Source organism: Daktulosphaira vitifoliae, unplaced genomic scaffold, assembly GCF_025091365.1.
Source record: "Daktulosphaira vitifoliae isolate Bord-2020 unplaced genomic scaffold, ASM2509136v1 Scaffold_2, whole genome shotgun sequence".
Classification (NCBI taxonomy): domain Eukaryota; kingdom Metazoa; phylum Arthropoda; class Insecta; order Hemiptera; family Phylloxeridae; genus Daktulosphaira; species Daktulosphaira vitifoliae.
The window spans coordinates 30,394,969-30,412,228 of record NW_026099573.1 but is presented as its reverse complement, the minus strand read 5'-3'; the positions used below and the strand labels follow the sequence as shown (position 1 = coordinate 30,412,228).

Sequence of the window (17,260 nt, the reverse complement as noted above, 5' to 3'; positions counted from 1 at the left end):
AATTATATTTTTTTTAAATTAATTTTCGAATTATTTAGTTCATCACTTATTATAATATCTATTATTGAAGATAATAACCTCGTTCATTATGATGATCCCTTCAATTGCTAATAACAGATCCTCCAATGTATTCCTAACTAAATCAATAACAACCTGAATTCGATCAATTTCTTGACCTAAGAAAATATTCATAGGTTGTGTCGCTCCCATGATTGATAATCTAAATTTATTTTATGTTCATATATATATATATATATATTTTTTTTTAATGTAATTGTACTGTGATTACCTTTCTTTTACTTTAAACATGTTAAAAGTAGCTGGTAATTTCTTTAATATATCATTTGTCATTGATAGTACTTTATCTTCTCTTGTAAATTCTCCATCTCCACCAGAACCTTTTGGTTGGATAAATGTTATCTTATCAAACATGTTTTGTATTATATTTGTTTGATATCTGAAAGTTTTAAGCATTTTTACACAAAAATATTCGTAAATTTAAGATTAAGTATTAAATTATTACGTGATATCTGCATTGGGATGGAGACCACAAGCTTGTGGCGGATCTTTCAATGACATATTTTCAATCGCTGTTAAGTAATGTGATAATTTTTTGAAATGTAAAATGTTATAATTTTTATAGAAATTAAACTGGTCGTCAAATATTTTATCTACAAACCACATGACTGTGAAATTATTAAGTAGCCTTCGATCATAGTCATCAGTTACCCTTCCACCATAATGAACTTCAGCCAACATATATCTTATTTGAAATTTTTTTTGAGTATTAGGATGGATTTTTAGTTCAGAAAAAAATAACTTTACCTTAAAGATACCCAATTTACTGGAGAGTTAATAGTCATTTCATCAACCATTTTTTGTAAGTATAACGTTGAAGAATACCAATCTGAAGTATTGAATTCATATGGGATATTCCAGCCAATAGGTCCGAACTTCCTACGTTCTTGAACAACAGAATGTAGAAAAGATATGGCGTATAGGATTGATCTGTATTGAGGTACACTTGAATAATCAAATATATCTTGTCCCATATTATTATATGTTCTTTTTAGACCAGCTCGTAATCCTTTAAAATTATGCATTTATGTTATAAAAATATAAACCGTAATCAAAAAATACCATTATCCTTTTAAACTAAAATTTGTTTGCAGTAACTTACTAAAAAAAAATACTCAATAACCTTTAAATATTATAATATTCACAATATTTATACAATGTTGAAAAGTTGCTTCAATTGACTCATTAGTATTTGTAAAATAGTTATAAAAAATATCCAATCAAAATATTTAATACATATAAAGTGTGACAAAGATCTATTTGACGATCGAATTATAATTATTTGATTTTTTGTTAACTTAATAAATCAATAAATACGTTTTTAGAATAATTTATAAACATATTTTGAATAAATAGAAAATACACAATAATCTTATACGAATTACCTTCAGGGGGCTCATATGTATAATGAACTGCTATTTGTAGTAATGAGATTGGGAATTTAGGATGCGGTTCTGTTGTAATCCAAACTCTAAAATTTTCATGTTGTGTTGTTGCAGCTCTTGTTATTAAGTATACATATGTTTCTTGCATATAGTCTAAACAAAGATGACAATTTTGTAGCAAAACCCATCCTCCCTAATACATACAAAATTGAAATTATATAAGTATTAAACCACGATTTCACCATAAAATTAAAAATAAATGTTTTTATAATAATTAAATATTTGTTTGAATATTAGAAAATAATATTTAAATAACAATATGGAAACATATTTAAGGGAGAACATTAAGTACACATACCTTTGGATTCAGGTATTGTGACGTACATAAGTTGTATAAAAGTAATTATTACCTATTTATGATAGGCAAGATAAGAATTTTTCTTTAAATACTGGTAATAATGATAATAAAAATTTTTTTTTTTTACCTAATTATATAACATATCTTTCAGGGATGTTTATATTTTCAAATAGTAACTTTACGATAACTTTTGGACCAGTATTTCAGAAATTGTTTACAATTTAGAGTAAAAACTAGAAGTTAGGTGTGGTGCTATTATTATCATTAGATATTTCTCGTACTTACTCCTGTTCTTGTATAAGTAAAAATTGGTAATAATTTCTTAAATACCAATGTGTAAATGTTGTCATCGATCAGAAATTGTTTTAATTACATTATTAGATATTGTTTAAGCTAATTAATTATGTTATTATTTGAAAAATAAATCTGCACCCTTGTAAAGTATAATATGAAAAATACTTTATAACAAATAAAGGTATAATATGTAACTATATACATATGTAAATTCAAAGACAGTAATTTAAAAATAATTTTATAAAAACATTAAAAAATTTTTCTCTGGATTTTAAAAGAAATCAAGTGGCTAGTGTTAAAAGAATCAACCTATATACTTAGTCAGTTGCAATTAGTAATAATTGTAAAACATTATACCCGATTTTCAGCTTCTATGGTTATTTAAATTAGTTAACCTTTACCAAATAAATATCATAACTTTTTAAAAATGTATTTTTTAGGATAAATTATAATTAGACAAATGAGGCAGATATATATTTTTATGGAATAATTGTTTGTAAAGGAAACATTTATCTTATCGATATAATCATTTCTTAAAATTATAAAATATTATTAAAAAAGTTATTTACGTTAATGTTACAATTTTCCATTAATACTCTAGCATGTATTTCTTGCCCTTGTCCCATTGATATAGATCGGAATGGAATTTCTAACTTTTTAGCAGTATTTTCAATTAAATTACTAGGGTCTGAACCCATACTTAAGAAACAAATGAGTGGTGTTGTGTTTCTTGACTCGAGGTACATTTCTTCAATATCAAACATTATTGATTCGACAAACTTAGGACCAAGAGATTCTTCAATATAAGCAAAAGCCTGATTCAATGTTCTATCTGGACACCAAGCTCTTACAATCAATAATCTTTCGAATTGACTAAGTTTATCCAAACCATTGGGGATAACTTCTTTTTCGGGTGTACTTTTTTCGTACCAAGTTTTCCATTGTTTTTCATTTTGTGAGACAATATTCAATATTTCTTGAAATGGAGATATAGTTTGTAATAACCCTAAGTTCATCCAACATATATCAGTAATCCAGGCAAAAGGTTTTGGTTTTATAGAATTCAAATCAATTGAAGCACCTCCTTTGATAAAATATTCAAACTGATCTTTTGTTATATTTTGTTGTTCCATATCAATTTTAAGTGTCATGATGACTGTGAACAACGTTTTATCTTTTTCATATAAACCTCGACACTTGTATTTAAATATATCATATGTCATTGTTTTTATTATATTAGATATTCGTCTACTTAATATAAGTGAAGCTTCTGACTTCATAAGAGATAAATCAAAACGTTCAATAAATTGTTGCAAAGAATTTTGATACATGGAATTTATCATTCCCATTTCAACAATTAAAAAATATAGAACTGATCCTCTAGTAGCAATTGGTCGGTATTCTTCACGTACTAAATTAATTGAAGCTTGTGTTTGTGTAGCAATTTTAATTTTTTCGTTGACATCTGCAGCAGTATCTTTAGTCTTGTTAAGTGTATATAAAACAGATTCATCGTCTACTAGAGATCCCTTTACTGTGGTTAATTTGACAAGCAAATCATATTCAAGTTTTTGCATTTTACGTTTTTGTGAAGTCACTTCAGCAATAAGTTCAACTCGTTCCAATTCCAACTCTCTTTTTTCGGTTTCAATGACTCTGCTTAACAATTGATCTTCCAATCCTCTAAGTGTTACAGTGAAATCAATTATAGAGCATCGAGCATAAAGTTCTGGCGAGTAAGATGGATTACTAAGCTTTGTTGTTATGTACATACGAAAACTTTCATGTATATCAACTTCTTTATCTCCAAGTGATACTTTTAAGTTTCTACCTACTTTAAAATAGTTTTTTTCTAAAACATTTTCTAGCACTGGATCTACGTCTTGTAAAATGTCCTGTATTAGTAAAGGTTTCCCTAAGGATACACAATCCTCTAAATGGTTTCTAAAATACTTATTATCGAATGAAGTAACTTTCATTTGATTAACTAATTCCTTATTTTTTATCCATGCTAATCCTTGACTTTGTGGATCAATTAATACAGGATATTTTGGTGATTGTGTTACAATTATACCATTTTGAGTAGATAATTCATCATTAGGCAAGCCTTGAAGATTCCATTCACTTATTGTAGGAGGATCTACTAATTTGTCAATTATGCTTAAATCAACTGTATTTGGGATATTTTTTTCATGTAGTTGATTGTACCACGATTGTATAATATGTGTCCGATATTCTTGATTAAATGGACCCGAATAGGATAGAAATCCAGTTAATATTACAATATCACCCAATAGTTTTTTAATTTCTACATTGAAACCAGCTAATTGTTGAGTCCATCTTTTTCTTTCGCCTACTAGTCCATCAATTAAAGCAGTTGCTGACATCATTTTGTTTTTACATTTATCAGCTTCTGCTTGAACTTCTCCTTGTGAGTCTAAAGCAATCTTAAGTTTTCTTTTTGCTTCCATTAATTCTCTGTTTTTCTCTGCAGCAATAGCCTCAGCTTCCCGTAGCTCTTCTTTAGCTTTATTGTGTTTAGCTTCTTGCTTTGCAAGATTCATCTTCAAAGGTAAAACTTCTGTATTAACTTTATAAAATTCAGCCATTGCCTTCGTCCAGCTAATTAATCCAGCAACATCTCCACATGCTTTATTTGCATTTTCTAATGTATAATCGGGGTATTTAAAATAAGTTTGCATTAAGTCAATTAATTCTCCATTTATTTGATCTTTGGGAAAATTTTTCAATTTTTCTAAAAATCGTCCTTCACCCATAAACTATTTTTAAATGACAAATAATTAAATAAACATGAATAAATAAAAATAGAAATTTGTTTTTACTTTTTTAGACTCGTATTCATAAGAATTTGACAAAAAATTTATCGATCGATCTATTGTTACTGGTACAAGCGGGCGTTTAAATAATATAAGTACACAGTCCATAATTAATGTAATTAAAATTGGAGGCTTTTTTAATGATCTGACTGTAGCTATATCTTTTTGCTCTATAGTCTGAAAAAATAAAATGTCACTCGAACAAATTATTACTATGTTAGAACAACTGGTTTATTTTATATATTTATTGTTTATCATTTCGTAAGTTTTAAAAGTATACATAAATCGGTGATGACCTTGGCTAAGTTTAACTGAATATGCTTATTTGATATTTTGGCTTAAGCCAGCTAGCTCGACCCTATTTGCCTGTCTATTAAAAGTCAGTCTATTTTTATTTGAGCATTAATCAGACCGACCATCTGCATATCTAAGCATTTATTTTATAAAACATTATAATATTTAAATCTGAGTAAATAGTGATATAGTTAGAATTTATTAAAAGACAAAGCATCTGGAAATCATGAAATGTTTATTTTAATTTTAAATTCTACCTTCCTTTCCTACTCAATATGTGACAAGCGCAGAGACATATTTAGTATTGAAGTCCAACATAATCCTTATTTTATATATTATGTTTACAAAAAATTCTGTCATCACTTAATTCCAAAAAAATTGCCACTCATGGAAATGGTACACATTTATTTCCTCCCACCCCTAAAAAAATTCCTGGAAAACTGCATAAATATATATTTTATCAAAGCCGAAAAAAATTAAGGTAAAAAATGATTTTATATTTTTAAATTTAAAAATAAAATTTCTAAAAAAAAATATTAATAAAGATATTATAATATTCGCATCAGATAACATTCCCGTTTGCTTGCGTTACAGTGTCGGTATGATCGGACTCTACTGGGCTACGAAACGTCGGCACGGGCGCAGTTTTCCTAGCTCGGGGAATCGGGCACGTCCTCAGGTTGCGGATAGAGGAACGGCCTGCAGATATGCAGGTTAGCCGCGAAATAAGCAGTCCATTCACTTGGGCTGACGAATAAGCGGTCGCGGACAATGAGCCCCTTGATCGCTCGTTAACCCTGCAGATATGCAGGGTAGCCGTGATATAAGTCACTCCTCAGAGTGGACGAATAAGCGGAAGCGTTTGAGGAAAACGGGCAGGTGGACCCGATAGCCTGGTAAAGCGACCACCAGGTGAAGGTAACACCAAAATCAAATCCCGTGGCGACACGTAAGTCGCAAGGGTTAGAATTTACCCCAAAAAATCAACCAGGAAGACAGAAGATACAGAAGTTGCGGTTCCAGGAGGGTCGGAGACTCCAGTACCGGCTGGGGAGGGGTCTCTACAGGCCCAAACCGGTCGTCATCTAGCGACTGTACAAAAACTGTTGGACTGGTGAGGTAGGGTCCAGGGGGCATTCGCGCCCAAGCGTCGGAGGATGTGCCAAGCAGGCATCCTCCAGTGACCTTCGGGTCACTGAGGCTACTGCTGGAGGGTTGATGATCTCTGCGGAGATGATTGAGTACTGGACGGATATTCGAGATCGTTTTTGCGATGGAATACCGCTGACGCAGTCAGAATACAACCGCTGGATGCACTTGCGCCAGCGCAGGATCTCCGAAAAAGTCACGGAGCATTGTTTCCCACTCAGGAGACTAAGAAGCTTGGAAGGCTTCCGAAGTTCTGTGTCGATGGTGTTGGGAATGATGGAGAAGGAACTTGCTAATGGCGGAGTATTTGCACCGGAGAAGGAAGTGGAGTATAATCCTCTGGAAGACATAGAGGATGACGAGGAAAGAGCTGCCGTAATGGATAGCTGTATCTCCAGTCATCGAGGGGAGGGTGCGGCGGATCGGGTCAATAACGTGGCCTGACTGGTCGCCGCCGAATTGCTCTCCCGCTACAAAGGCAATAAGATGATGGAGTTAATGGGACACGGTCTGCGACAAGCAACCGAGTTGTATGAATATAAGCGCCACCAAGCAGAAGGAGACTGCGTGGTGTGCTAAAGAAAAGGCTCTTCTTCGTCTTCCTTTGTCGCTGCTCAAGACGAGGAAGATGAAGCTATACGGATCGGAGACGGACCAGGCGGGAAGGAGGCGGAGCCATCTTTAGGAGAAGAAGGCACGTCTGCTCTACGCCGTGAAGAGTCTCCGGCACTCAGCCCTCTCAGGGAAGAGACGCCTCCAAAGCGCCATCCGGTGAAGAGGAGGGCGTCGTTGCGGGATGACAAGAGTGACGACGAGGCCACGTTCGACGTCAGCCTCAACCACGTCGTTGCTCTTGCTAGAACCGCGGAGGTCGAGGGGAGCCTCATGAAAGAGGTGCCAGACACGCATCTGGCATTCCTCTTGAAGCAAATATCTCTGTCATGCCAGGCTCTGACTGAGTTAAGGAGCTCAGCCGAGCCCCGCAGGAAACGAAGGAATGACACAGCGGAGGAAATGACTGCGAATGCGACCATGGTCAATGAAGTCGCCGACCAGGTCAAAGTACTCCGTTGTATCATGGACAAACGGAGGGGCATGGGTGTCCACAGAAAGGTCCAGTAAGCGACGAGGAAACTTGAAGTGATATTGGAGAAGGAAAAAGAGGAGGGCCGTCGGCGTCGGGTGTTGGGGACCACCAGCCCCCACCCGATGGAAGAGTCGGGCCACGAGCTCCTAATGTCGCGGCTCCAACTAAGAGATCGACCAAAGAGGCAGGCACGCAAACTGTGGAGGACCCTTCGGTGATTGAACCCACGGTGGCGGAGAAGTCGAAGAAGAAGAAAAAGAAGAGGAAGAAGGAGATAGCGGAAGGTCAGGTATCTTCTTTGAACGCTATTCCACAAGCCGTAGTTTCTCAGTCGGCTGCTCCGCTGGAGGTGGCTCCTCAAGCGCAGGCACCGGGCAAAGAAAACACCTGGGCGGCTGTGGTCAGAAGGAAAGGGCGTCGATGGTCGACCTCCTCAAGAGTGCCAAGGAGGTGGTAAACCTGCAGGAGATAGGTTTGGAAGTCACTGGCTCCCGAAGGACCAAGGCCAGAGAGATCCTGCTAGAGATCGGCAATCGTGAGAAAGCCGATCTTCTTGCAGGGATCCTGAAAGAGAGACTCTGCGACAGAGCCAAGGTGCGTCGCCCAGTAGCCATGACTTCGATCATACTGGTGGCATTAGAAGAATCCGTTGACGCCGCCGATCTGGAAGGGGTTCTGAAACTCCTACACCCGGATCTCTCTGAAGTGAGAGTGCCGGAAATAAGCGGCGAGCAGTGAAGAGGAAGATCCGTGCGCCTGAGAGTTCCGACCAACGCGGCCTACAAACTGGCCAAACTCAAAAAGGTCAGGGTGGGCTGGGGTACATGTCGGATCAAGGTGATGGACGCCAATGGAGTTGTACCCAGGTGTTACAGATGCCAAGAGATGGGGCACATGGCAAAAGACTGCGAAGGACCCAACAGGACAGCTCAGTGCTTCACCTGCCATGAGGAAGGGCACATTGCCCGTGACTGCCGGGTGAAGAAATGAAAAACTGTTTGTTTCTTTTATTTTAGCCTAAGGTTTTATTGTAGGCCGAATGGCTAAAATTGGGGAGGTAGAGCTAACTAACTGTTAGTATATAAGACTACCTATGTTCAATTCGATGTATTTTGTTTGTTTCAATAAACGATGGAGGCCGGGGAGAGGCAATGCTTAACGGCAGTTCCTCCCCAGTCTTCGATTTCAGAAGAAAAAAAAAAAAGCAGATAAAATTTGCAATTAGTTGTAAGTAAGTTAATTTTTAGTTCAATTAATTCAAGGTTTACTGTGAAAAAAAAGTTAATTGCATACGTTTAAAGCTGCTTCAGCTGCGTCTAAAGCTGGTTTAGCTTTGGCAAGTTTTCCTTCAGCAATTTTTTTTTCTTTAGATATAACTTTTAGTAATTGCTCAGCCTTATCCTTGACAATTACTACTTCAGCTTTACTTTTTTCTGCTATTTCTACTACTTTATTGACTTTAGTTGTAACCTACGTTAGAAAAAAACATTACCATATTTTAATAAGAATGTTTTTTGTAAATTTTAATTACTTCGTTACAAGCAGCATTCGCAACTGCTATTTCTTTTTCTTTTTCGACCAATTCTAGTTTTAATACTTCAACTTGTAGTGAGGCGTCAGCAAGTTTTTCTAACCCCAGTACTCTTTGTACTTTCATATTTTCAATTTGTTCAACGTTTTCTTTATATAAATTTTTATAACCATCAATAAATGATAGAAATGACTTGGGAGTGACATAAATTTGTCGCCGAAACCTGCAATAAAAATTACTAATTTAAAAAAAGACCGGTTTATATCAAATGTAAAAAATATTTAAATACAATAAGATTTATTATGGGTACCATTCTCATTTTTTTCATAAAAATGTATAGAAAGAAAAAAATTACTCATGAGGGTAGATTTTAAGGATAACTTTTGAAAGTTAAATGGGAACCTATTATTATTTTACTCTTAAATGGAGAGTGGTATAAAGAAAATTCTAACTGGTTAATAACCAGTTTTTTATTATAACTTTCGTATATATTAATATTTGAAGTCTCAGAAATGGCGAAGAGCGGTCTTTATGCTCTATCTTATAAAGTCACTATCTCTACAAAAAATGTATCGAGAAATGATTCAGAATCCAATTTTTATTATATAATAAAAATTAAAACTAATACTGCTTGGTATAAGAAAGATGAAAAAACAGTATAAATTAATATAAAAGTATAACGATTATGTTTAATATTTATAAAGCTAAATGAATAAATGAGACTCCAGTAATATTGCTAATAACATAAGAGAAATCCTATTATGTTCTTGTCAAATACGCATCAAGTATTTTTTTTATTGAATTATAAAATATACAAATTTTAATTTACCTTTGCTGATAATTAATGCAATCTTTAGTAACATTATTATGTATTTCACCTAACATTTGTATTAAAGAATTTTTTTCCATGTTTGTACCAACAATGTTGAAGTCCTTTAAAAAGTGATGAGATACTGCGTGTAAAGCTTCTAACGGCCAAGATGTATACCAATCAATGATACAACCAGATATAATACCAGGAAATTTCAATGCACGTAATCGAAAACTTTCACCTATCTAAATAAAAATATGTAAAAAATTAAAAAAAAACTTAAATTAACCGGGAACAATTTTTGATCTAGCCAAACCGGTGAAAAACAAAGCACAACATGCAAATTTTGTGTTGCTTGTTTAATGAAAAATTCATACAAATTGTCCAAAGTTGGAATGCCTTTTGGATTTTTTTTTCTAAATGTTGGAGTCAGTGTACTTAGCATTTCTTCAAGTTCATCTTTTGCAAATAAATTAGCTACTTCTCCAGAACTTAAAATATTATTTAGGTATTCTAAGAAAGCTTCTTCTTTTATGTCGTTATCAGTAAACACAAAAGTGGTCTTTTTATCTTCAAACCCTGCTTTTCTATAAAGTAATCTTATATCATCCAAAAAGTTGTTCACGTTATATGTTCTATAGAAAATTTTATAATACGTTATTATATATTAATAAACAAATTATTGAATTAATAACAGAAATTATAATTAATTGAAAAAATAAATTGTGTATGTATGAAAAATTAATTAATGAATAACCTAGTCATGAATATTTTATGCTGGAAATATCCAGCAATAAATGAAGCTAAAGATGTGACTGATCTTCTCCCTGAACCTCCAACGCCTACAAGTAAGGCATTTCCACGTGGTATTCTTAAAATTCGTGATATGATAACTAGATGCACCATGCAATCGCGGAAAAATACTAAGTCCATATTAGATCCTCGTATTACTTCATTCATTTGTGTCATGTACATAAGCACTCTAGCCTCAAGAGTAACAAAGCTAGAAAAGTAAATTTTTTAATATTTATACATTTAAAAAATGTAAAATTTTATTTTTCTTTTCTTATATAATTTTTAACGTTCATAGTAAAAAAAAATGATGAATTATTCCTAAAAAAATCAAAATTACTCTTCTATTTCTTCATAAACTTTTGGATCTTCGAAAACAAAATCATCAGGTTCATCACCTGTAGGTTCAGGCATATCACGTAAAAAGTCAACAAAAACTGTTTTGTTAATGTCTGATGGAAACAATTTAAAGTCTTCATTATTTAAATAATCTCGCGTGGTAGTTAACAAATTACTAAAAAACCATTCTTTATCTGCTGCGTTTGTGAGCTTGTCATATACTACTCGCAAAAGTTCGTGGCACCATAATTTCAATAATACTTGAACATTAGGACATTCGGAAATACCAATTTGTAACATGCCTTCCCATATACGTGATAAGTCACGTAAATTAAACACATAATGAAAATTGGCTGGGGTTGGTAGTAATTTTATTTTAGTTTTTTGCCATACTAATCGTGTTAGAGGTACAAGCTTTGGAACAAATTGTACAATTTGCTCTTCAAAACGTTCTTTACAAAAATAGCCACTTCCCAACGTTCCAAATATTTTATCCATTGACGTGTCTGATGGTAAGGTACAATTAAATATACAAAACTGTCTCTTTAATCTAGGTGGGATATCATTTCGACCACCACCTGGATGAATCATAGCTGCTAACATATTTACTCCAACTATATTTATAAATTCTCCTGGTTTAACCAATGAATAAAATCCTCCACCTTCCAATAATTGTCGAGTAATTTCATTTGTAACCTAGTTGTAGAATGTGATATAAATCAATTACATACATTAAAATTTTTAAACAAATAAAAATATTTACTTGATCTCCCCAATCGTTTATAATTGGCATATTTATATCATCAATAAATACAGACATTTTTCGATTACCCGGAGGACCATATGTTGTACCAAACCTTTTTTCCATATAGCCTTCAATTGTGTTCTAAAACCATTTATATTTGAGGTGTTTAATTATTATATAAAAAAATGAAACACAAACTATTTTTTAATAAATATCTCGCTAGACGCGTGCTGTTTTTATGGAAATATAAATTTTTCTATTAGGTAATTATTTAAAAATTTCAACTCCATTTCTCTTAAAATAATAATTACGTCAAGGAAATTATTTTTGATATTTTTTATTTTCATATATTTCTTGATTTATTAATTATTAAGAATTTATACAATTTATCCACTAAGAGCGTTAACGTTAATAATTTTTAAGGGCAATATACATAATTAACTAACTTATAAAAAATTACGATTTTTAAAATCGGTAAATGTCGACATTTTTTTTCTTCTAAAAATTGCCATAACTTATTGAAAAATGAACAAATCAAAATAATTCTTTTTTATATTGAAACCTTTAGATATTTCTCTTTCATTTGATACAAACTTTTTGAAAATCTGACCCTTTACCTACCCACAGGGGGATTCAAAATAGCAACTTCTGCACAAAAATTTAACTTTTTCAACTTAAGTTTTGAAAATGTTTCGGAAATACTCCGAGCTTTTCAATCAGCTTAAATTACCTATTTGATAAAAAGACGATACGATGAACGTTTGCCGATTCAGTAAAAATCATTGCCCGTGGCAATAATTTTTTTTGCAATTTTTCTTTTTGAGTTAGAATTTTGTTTTTCAATAATCCACCAATTTCTTAAAATTAAACACCATCTACAGATTTGCATCGAAGTGTTTTATATGATAGTGATTTAAATCACTGTCAGATATCATTTATACTAGTCCCAACTATGCCACGTTCACACTGTGCTGTGACCCCATTGTGTTACCATGTTTCATCGTGTTTTTTAACTTGATAATACGTCATTGTGAGGTTAAAATTTGAATAATTCTCGTAATTATTATATTAAAACTGTAATGGAATTAAATGGTCAACCTAGTTCAGGTAAAGTTTGTAGAAAGTTAGTTTTTAGATAAGATAATATAGAATCCCTCAAAACAATCATAACACTAAAATTTTATAATTGTTACTTGATAAAATACTAAATAATATAAATTATAGTATACGATTATTTAAAAACTAACTATCCCTTTTTACCTGGAACATATTCGGTGTAGTAGCGGAGGAGAAATTAAGCATTTTGCTCAGTCTTTTTTCTTGATCAAATTCTTGCATAAAACTTTTGATCATTACTGTTTTGGCTGTTCCCTGTTCACCAATAAGTAAAACATTTTTTTCTTGGTTTGCAATTAATGAAATTAAAAACATTGCTCGAACATTATCCAAATTCGGAACCAAAATGTCTCCATAAGAAGGTGTATAGTCACGAGGATACATATATTCATCAACTAATGAACTCCAATGCATCCATTCACCATTTTTGGACACTGTATACTCATAAATTGTTTCACCTTCCTACAATTAAGACTATTTAATGTGTATATTTTTAAAAATATATTTTTCTATCTGAGAGCAAGGCAGTGCACTGTGCTAAATTTTAGCAATCGAAGTGTATCTTTAAACTAAACAATTTATCTGGTTTCTCGAACCCATATATTTAGGTTTATACTTAAAATAAGCTCTTCAAATTTAAAATACAGATTAAACTCGAACAGCTTAAAATGTTGCAAAAGAATGTTAAGTTTTTTTAAAACCTTTAGAAATTTCCACTCTTTTTACTCGTTTACTAACACATCTTTAAAATTATAAAAAAAACTTACCATATAGGTAAAACTATAACACTTACAGTGTAGGTCAAAGAAAAATCGAAAAATAGCTATAAAATAGTTTTAATTAAAATGCTACTTTAGAGTTGAAACTCTAATAAAACTATTCAAACTCAAGGTTCATTCAATTTAAAATTTTAATTCTGAAATTATGTTATAATCAATATGTGATCTATTACTCCCACTCTAAAAAGTTATATAATGTCCTTCCCTCTTTCTAAATAAGTATTAACCACAGCAAGATTATACAATACTGCGAAATCCAGAATTACTTCTCCAGCCTCATTCTTCCCACTACAACCATACCCTCTATGTACTCTTTCATATTCTCCCCTCTCATTACCAAAATGTCTATTCATATGTCTACCTATCATCACACACTCATTACCAGGTATTTCTTGTATTACTCATCCATCTCTCTCCAAAACATTTTTTGTTTCTTTCATCCTACTTGTGGTGTATAGGCACTTATTACATTATCACTTTTTCTTCGAAAATTAATTTTATGACTATAATTTTATCACTTTTCTTAGCTACCTCTACTACTTAACTTTTAATCTTCTCATTCATTATTATCCTTACACCATTATTTGTACTAGACTTGTCTGAGTATATTATTTTATAACCCTCTTATTATCTTGCTACCCTCCTTTCATCTTAGTTTCCTGCACACAACAAATGTTAACTTTTCTCCTCTTTAATACTCTACTTCTACCAGTTAATGTTTCAATATTCCACTTACCTTTTCATACTTTGTATCTATCTTTCTCCCTTATACAAGAGTTCAGCTTAGAGTTAAGTGAAAATGTCCCTACACCGTTTATACTACAAACGGTGCGCAGACCTGTACACATGATCGGTGAAACAGCTATTGCATAAGTTGTTCGGCTGGTATCAAATACGTTATTCTTTAGACCTTCTTCGTTTTTAACAACTTTATTTCCTATAACCTGTTGACCACACGCACATCATTTCACCTAAGATTTGTTCAGAACTCTATATTTTTGAAAAAATTTTACACCGGCTGTCTACCTGACGTAATCACATTAGTAGTCTCTTACAACTGGTAGAGGGGCCGTCAAAGTATTCTTATCCCTTATCCATATGGAATATTAATGTATTACATATTATAAATAAAATGTAATTTCAGAATTAAAATTTTAAATTGAATGAACGTTGGGTTTGGTTGGATTAATAAGCTCTAAAGCGCAATTTTATTTAAAACAATTGCAATTTTCGGATTTTTCTGGACATTTTTCACTGTTATGTTTTAACGATAATTTTTTATTTACCTTAAGTTTTGGCACGCTCATTATTCCTTTCATATCTTTTAAAATATAATCTTCTAATAATTGACGATTTAATGATTCTAATACTGCTGCTAAACTCCACATAATTGAAAAAGTATACAATCGTGAAATGGTATTTTCTGATAAATCTATCAAATAAACAAAATTAAAAAAATTATTTAAACCTTTTTTTTTGTATTACCAGTTGTTATGTTGAACATGCTCAATAAACCATCAAGTAAATCGCAAGTTTGATGTATGTAATGTGCTTCTAACAATGTCATTTTAGCAGTAAGTTTCGAATTAAGTACTTTTAATAAACCATCGTAAGAATTATCAAAAAGATGTTGAAGACAATCGAATTCATGTTTAGATCTTTTTTTACCCCAACCCTAATCATTGATTAGTTTTCGATTGGAAATTAATATTTTTAATCAATATTAAAAAAAAAATGTATTCAAGTTAAATTGATACCAACTTGAAAAATAATTTTCCATGATAAAACAGTTGATGAAAAATAAGTCATTCCCATTCTAGATATTGTTGCTGGTGATGCATTATCTACATTATCTGGTTCAAAAGCAAGTTTTGCATTTGATGCCATTACAATTCTGTCACCATTTGCTAGCGTTAAAGTCTTGTTATCATCTAAGACAGAGTTTAAATTTTCAATCCAAACTGCATCTACTGGTCCATCCAAAACAATCCAACAAAATTCACCAGGTTCTAACTAAAAAATTTGAAACCATTTTTTTTCTAGTTTTATTTTTTTAAATAAATAAATAATACTTTTAAAGTTTTTCTCCAAAGTGTAGAAAATATTCCATCTGTCCAATCATTTGTAGCTACATCTAATCTTCCAAACATTTGAGGTGCAGTAATAGCTTTAGGATTCATACGATATTCAAAATGAGGTAAACCATTTTTCGTTAATGCGGCTAATAGTGTATGAATAGCAGCAGTTTTTCCCGCTCCAGTTGGTCCTAGTATCATTAATCCATGTCGCACCAAGGATGTTTCGTAAACCTTAGTTTATTAATATTATTTAAATATTATTATTTGTCTATATTTTTTAGTACTTATATTATTACTTGTATTATTTTAAGGTTCCACGTAGAATCATTGACAAATAAAAACTCATTACATGATTTATTTATACTAGCTTGCAAGTCTTTATAAGTTGATGTTGTTAATTTTAGTCCAACAAACAGGTCTTCAATAAGTGACATAAAAATTGCAGCATCTTGATCAACTAATTTAGAAACATTCATATCTCTTAAAACTCTCATCAATATTGTTTCTTCAGAGTCATTTAGATTGCCTCTTCGCTGAGTACCAAGAGTACGTAAAACTGCTAATATATTTCTTAAACCAAAATCGTAATGTACTTGTTTACTTAATTGTTCTTCGCAAAGTTGATATAAAATGAAAAATTTTTTCGATAAAACTATATTGTTTTTAAAACCAGCCGCTGCCATTTTTACACGTATAATGATCTGTAATAAATATTATAAATCATTATTAAATTATATTGCATACTTAAGGTTTTAATTAAATTGATATTAGAGTATTTACTAAGCGATCTGGAACCATCATTGCAACACTTCTGAAGAGAACTTTTAAATTTTCCGGTAATTCTTGTCTTCCAGCATAACCAGGGTTCATAGTAAGAAATATAGCAAATTCTGGATTCATTGGAATAATGTCACCATCGCTATTTTTTTTTAATTTAATTTTAATTAAGTTAACATCTTATATTTTGTGTAATATTTTGGTAGTAATCAATTTATTAACCTGAATAAAAATGTTGATTTTTTATCTCTTCGTGCAGAAAATACTAGATATATTTGTTGAGCAGCTACTGATAATACTGGCAATTCTATACGATTAAATTCATCGAAACATCCCCACGTTCCTGATTGTACTAGGCCTTTGAATATACGACCAAGTCCTCGAAAATCCATTTGATCTGAACAATTGAATACCACTACATATTTACCAAGTGATTTACCCATATCTTTAGTAGTTTCTGTTTTTCCTGTCCCAGCTGGTCCAGCAGGCGCTCCTCCCATATTCATTCCTAATATAATTTTTTGATATAAAAATATTACTATAATCTAATTTTTTAGCAGTAAAATGAACCTATTCCTTGAGCCAATGTTATGTAACAACGATCAGTAAGGGGTGTAATTACAAGTCTATCTGAGCATCCTAAAAATTCATTTTGGTAAATAAATGTTACATCAGTTATTCGAACTTCACACTGATCGACTTCTAAATTAAAATAAAAACGTTCTTGCTTTAACCACTCAAAATCAGTTAAACTTGAAACTTTCATACGATACAATGTTTCAAAAATATCTCTAAAATGATACTCACAAT

General features: G+C 32.1%; 1 protein-coding gene across 1 annotated transcript in view; it reads right to left on the bottom strand.

Annotated features, from left to right (window-relative positions):
* Positions 1-17,260, bottom strand: part of LOC126898114 (dynein axonemal heavy chain 8-like) — a 55,074-nt gene that overhangs the window by 4,326 nt on the left and 33,488 nt on the right. Inside the window, exons 21-43 of the mRNA XM_050672062.1 lie at positions 17,021-17,241; positions 16,673-16,958; positions 16,454-16,592; positions 15,970-16,374; positions 15,668-15,904; positions 15,357-15,608; positions 15,081-15,270; positions 14,882-15,027; positions 12,961-13,278; positions 11,719-11,841; positions 10,957-11,651; positions 10,582-10,827; positions 10,141-10,459; positions 9,843-10,069; positions 9,014-9,236; positions 8,776-8,952; positions 4,959-5,129; positions 2,685-4,895; positions 1,464-1,656; positions 826-1,087; positions 524-763; positions 290-457; positions 79-220 (exon numbers count right to left, since the gene is read on the bottom strand). Coding sequence (XP_050528019.1) covers positions 79-220; positions 290-457; positions 524-763; positions 826-1,087; positions 1,464-1,656; positions 2,685-4,895; positions 4,959-5,129; positions 8,776-8,952; positions 9,014-9,236; positions 9,843-10,069; positions 10,141-10,459; positions 10,582-10,827; positions 10,957-11,651; positions 11,719-11,841; positions 12,961-13,278; positions 14,882-15,027; positions 15,081-15,270; positions 15,357-15,608; positions 15,668-15,904; positions 15,970-16,374; positions 16,454-16,592; positions 16,673-16,958; positions 17,021-17,241 — 7,591 coding nt within the window. The remainder of the gene's footprint in view (positions 1-78; positions 221-289; positions 458-523; positions 764-825; positions 1,088-1,463; positions 1,657-2,684; positions 4,896-4,958; positions 5,130-8,775; positions 8,953-9,013; positions 9,237-9,842; positions 10,070-10,140; positions 10,460-10,581; positions 10,828-10,956; positions 11,652-11,718; positions 11,842-12,960; positions 13,279-14,881; positions 15,028-15,080; positions 15,271-15,356; positions 15,609-15,667; positions 15,905-15,969; positions 16,375-16,453; positions 16,593-16,672; positions 16,959-17,020; positions 17,242-17,260) is intronic.